Raw genomic sequence first — 4,035 nt, 5'->3', positions numbered from 1 at the left:
ACACATCCATCAAAGCGAGAGAAGTCGGTCACGGTATGTTTACGATCTTATTTCATTCCAGCCGTTAGAAAAATAATTTAACACAACGCGTGGACGAAGGAATGTAAATAAACTTTTGTTAATTTAAACAAATTTTATATTTTATATTTTATAGAATTACGAGGATTACTAACTCTCTATTGGTGAATTTTTTATTATGAAAAAAATATATACCTAAAAACGAGCGTGGTCACGAAATAAATAATAACAGCATTCTTATTTATTTTTAAAACATTGATAGATGAATTTTGCGGGAACATCTTTGAAATTTAAATTTATATTGCGAAAAATGGAATGCAATAGAGGGTTAATAAATGTATCTTTTCTTGCATTGTCGCTTGCATTCCTAATAATATCTTTTAATCGAGGTGACGCAGGAACAATTAGATCCATCCATTACTTCTTCGAAATTATTTCTTTTAATTTGCATAGAGTTTCTACGACAAATTAAAGATAAAGATCGAACATATATATATATATATAATATATATATAATATATATAATTATATAAATATTATATATATATGTAATAAAAAATGTATAATTAATAATATTAAATAATGTTAATAATAATTTCAAGAAAAAGCGAACGAATTTCAAACCTGCTTTCTTTCATTTGTAGTGGAGGCAAAACTTTTCCTGTGATGAACGATCGTAAAATAAATATGTGTATAAACACGTGTAAATATTTATTGTAATTTATTTTATTATAAATTTGAAAATTAGTCGGTGTCGCTGGTTACGAAATTCTTGATTTGTTTAAAGGACAGTAGACACATAACGGTCGTAATATTCGTTTAATTTTTTATTCTTTAATAGCTATAACAATTTCTTTAGTTAAGGGAGTAAATGGAGAATTAATAATAGGGCGATTTTCTAAACGAGACGTTCTACGTCCCCTCTCCCCGATTTTCAATTATTCTCCCACCAAAGGGAATTGCCAACGAAGCCCCAGGCCGAGTTCTCGCAAATTGTGCCCGCGATCGCGTCTCGAACCGGCATCGTCAATATTCTAAAGTTCACGTCGGTGTAATTCAACGTTGACAACAAGAAAACTGGCATTCTGTCCGATATGATCCACAATAGACCACGATTTATCTGGAAAAAAAAAAAAAATAAAAAATTTATTTCTCGAGAAGAGTGGGAAATTGCGAAAGCAAATTTTAAGAATTTTTTTTAAAATAAAAAAAATGTATGAATTAAAAATAAAATAGGAAATAACAATTTTAACAAATAGTTTAGGAATAAAAAAATGAAAGGAAAAAAAATGACGGAAAAAAACTTCAACGAATGATTTTTTTTTTTGTATTATTTCCTGCTACTCGTTTGAAAGATTAATAATGGAAAAATACAAGGACGAAAGGAGAAGAAGGAGAAAAAAATAAAAATTTTTACCTTAACGTCGGACGGGAATATCATAGCTTCGTCGTGTCTGGCAACGACCGCTTGATTCTCGGGCGAGTACGGTAACAAGGAGTTCCAGCAGCCGACCGCATTCTGGTCGATCAGATTGAAAAATTGGAGGCCGTTTTCATCCATAACGGAGGCAGTGCAGTGGCCGAGCTCTCCTCTCTCGGGAAGAATCTAACCGAAAAGAAAAAAAAGAAAAAAAAAAAAATACTCTCGAAGAACGACGCTCGAGACCGAGAAACGAGGAATTTTTAAATAGAATCGTATAACAACCTGAAACTCGTGATAACTATTCTGCGACAAGTTCTCGTCCCTTAAAATTCTCGTCGAAACAGCGAATTCTCTTCTGCTGCTGAGGGGATGGAAGAACAACGTTCTGTATCCGTTGACGGAGATGGGCGACAGGCTCATGCCGAAAATCCCTTCCTCCCCCCATTGGAAATTCAGGCCGCCGATATTGTAGTCGCCGGCCAACGGATCGGGCATGAAGTAACTGTGGCTTATTCGCCAAGATCTGTTCTGCTCCCACGAGTAAACGATCAATCCGTATCCGAGTTCGTCGGACATATAGGCGAACGCATCGTTGCAACCACCTTTCCCCAAATCGACAGCAATGTTGGCGATGAACGTATTCTGTTCGATAAATCGATTAAAAAGAACGTCGATTAAACGGGAGAATTCATACATTTTCTTTTTTAAAGTTACGATAATTAGTTGAAAATTTCGAATGAAGATTAATAATTTATCGAGTCGATAATTTTATTTATTTCTTTTTGTTTTCCACGCGGCATAGTTCCGTTTTTCGAAAATTCTCGAATCGATAATTAGTTGAAAATTTTGAATAAAGATTAAGATTGGATCGTTTGGAAAATAATTTCGTTTTTTCTCCATAACGATCCGATATTTTTGGAGTTATCATATTTTTTATTTTCAGTCTTAATTTTAAATAGAGGTTTTAACGAAGTTCTTTCTTATGTCGTTATAAAGGACAAAGCCTTAGCTTTAAAATAAAAAAAAAATTAGCTGCTACTAACTGCTATTGAGATACTACTATAATAATTTTTATCGATATTAATTACGCGTTATCAATCTCGAAATTTTACCTTTTTATTCCTCTTACGCAGTTATTCAAATAAGTGTGAATACGCGTAAAATGTATTTATTTTCGTTTCTCTATAATATACGACGAAACAGTTGCAACGCTTAAAAAAGTGTAAACATACAAGAGAATACCAGATGGCGTTGAAAGACGCGTCGCAATGCGCATGCTTTTCGTCCCGTTCAGTGGCATTGGCTTCGACCGTCGTAACGAAACAATTAAATTTTCCCCATCACTGGTTACGATCATAATAATACGTACCATATTGATGTCCTCGGCCCTCAACCTATACTGTCTCAAAAGTTTATCGCTGGTCAAGTCGAAGATGTTGAGAGTGTAAGGGCATGCTTGTATCGTTGTGTTTCCGATACCTATCGTACCTGTATCCAATACCCACAATCTATCGCAAGTATCTGCGTGTATTCTGGAACAACAGGAACAATAGTATAGACATCGTTGACGAAGAACGCGGTTTCCATTTATTATTAATACGATTATTGTTCCCTTCTCTTTGTCTAACGAGATCTAGATCTTGTCTCATTAATATTTGATACCTATTCGATAATGATAGATAACGAAATTCTAATTCACGATGAAATCTTTTGTATTGCAAAGGAGGGGAGAGGAGAAGCGAGAGAATCTTCCCACAGATTCGTTAGCGATAGGTATATAGGTAAATGCATTATTCAAGCGAGAACCAACTGTTCTATAAGAATATATAATCTTATATTATATATATATCTTATATATAATCTTATATATATATATAAGATCCTATTTTCTCTCCTTTCCTTTCGATCTCGTGTTCTTACAAACAAAGGAACGAACGACGTAACGATTGATAATTATTGAGTTGTTCGGAAAGTACTTTTTAAAGCATATATGTATTTTATTTAATCGCGTATTGATTACACGATTACATTCGTGCGAAAAAACGAAATTACTTTCGAAACAAGCCAATATTTTACTCGCTGGATCGACGGTCGGGAAATAATTAACGATTCGCAATGCGGATACCTGTAAGCGGTGGTGATCGCGCTACCGCAAGCTCCAGCTTTATTCTGCGCCCAATTCGGATAAGGAGTGAGCTTTGGGGTACCTCCTCGATTCGTGTCGAGCGATATGTAGGTCAACGTCGCTGGTATTCCTGCGACAAAAATAAATTAAAACATACACCTTGTTCGAGAAAAATTAATGTAAATTAAATTATATAGTATTGTCGCGAAGAAAACCTTCATGCATGACGGATCGAACGAATAACAAAGCGGATATTTGACCTTTTTAAAATTTTATTTATATCATTGTGTTGAACATTTTTACAAAACGCGTACGTGATACGATTTATGGGCAAATGGGTGAAAAAAGGGTAGGGCAAGAGAAAGCGGTTCGAGATAAAATAGAATTCTTTTAAAATTGACACGTCGTATTTGCGTGTCAAGGTTGCACGTACAATCGCAAGTCGTGACGACAAGTTTGACATTTCTTG

At 34.5% G+C, this 4,035-nt stretch overlaps 1 protein-coding gene across 1 annotated transcript in view; it reads right to left on the bottom strand.

Annotated features, from left to right (window-relative positions):
* Window positions 1-722: 722 nt before the first annotated feature.
* The window catches only part of LOC102678624 (protein yellow-like), a 6,170-nt gene continuing 2,857 nt past the window's right edge, over window positions 723-4,035 (bottom strand). Inside the window, exons 2-6 of the mRNA XM_006612921.2 lie at window positions 3,567-3,696; window positions 2,811-2,973; window positions 1,724-2,083; window positions 1,436-1,624; window positions 723-1,138 (exon numbers count right to left, since the gene is read on the bottom strand). Coding sequence (XP_006612984.1) covers window positions 953-1,138; window positions 1,436-1,624; window positions 1,724-2,083; window positions 2,811-2,973; window positions 3,567-3,696 — 1,028 coding nt within the window. The 3' untranslated portion in view covers window positions 723-952. The remainder of the gene's footprint in view (window positions 1,139-1,435; window positions 1,625-1,723; window positions 2,084-2,810; window positions 2,974-3,566; window positions 3,697-4,035) is intronic.

This window comes from Apis dorsata, unplaced genomic scaffold, assembly GCF_000469605.1.
Source record: "Apis dorsata unplaced genomic scaffold, Apis dorsata 1.3 scaffold_129, whole genome shotgun sequence".
NCBI classification, from domain to species: domain Eukaryota; kingdom Metazoa; phylum Arthropoda; class Insecta; order Hymenoptera; family Apidae; genus Apis; species Apis dorsata.
Note: the sequence above shows the minus strand (reverse complement) of the source record. Positions and strands in the feature narration are given on the sequence as shown.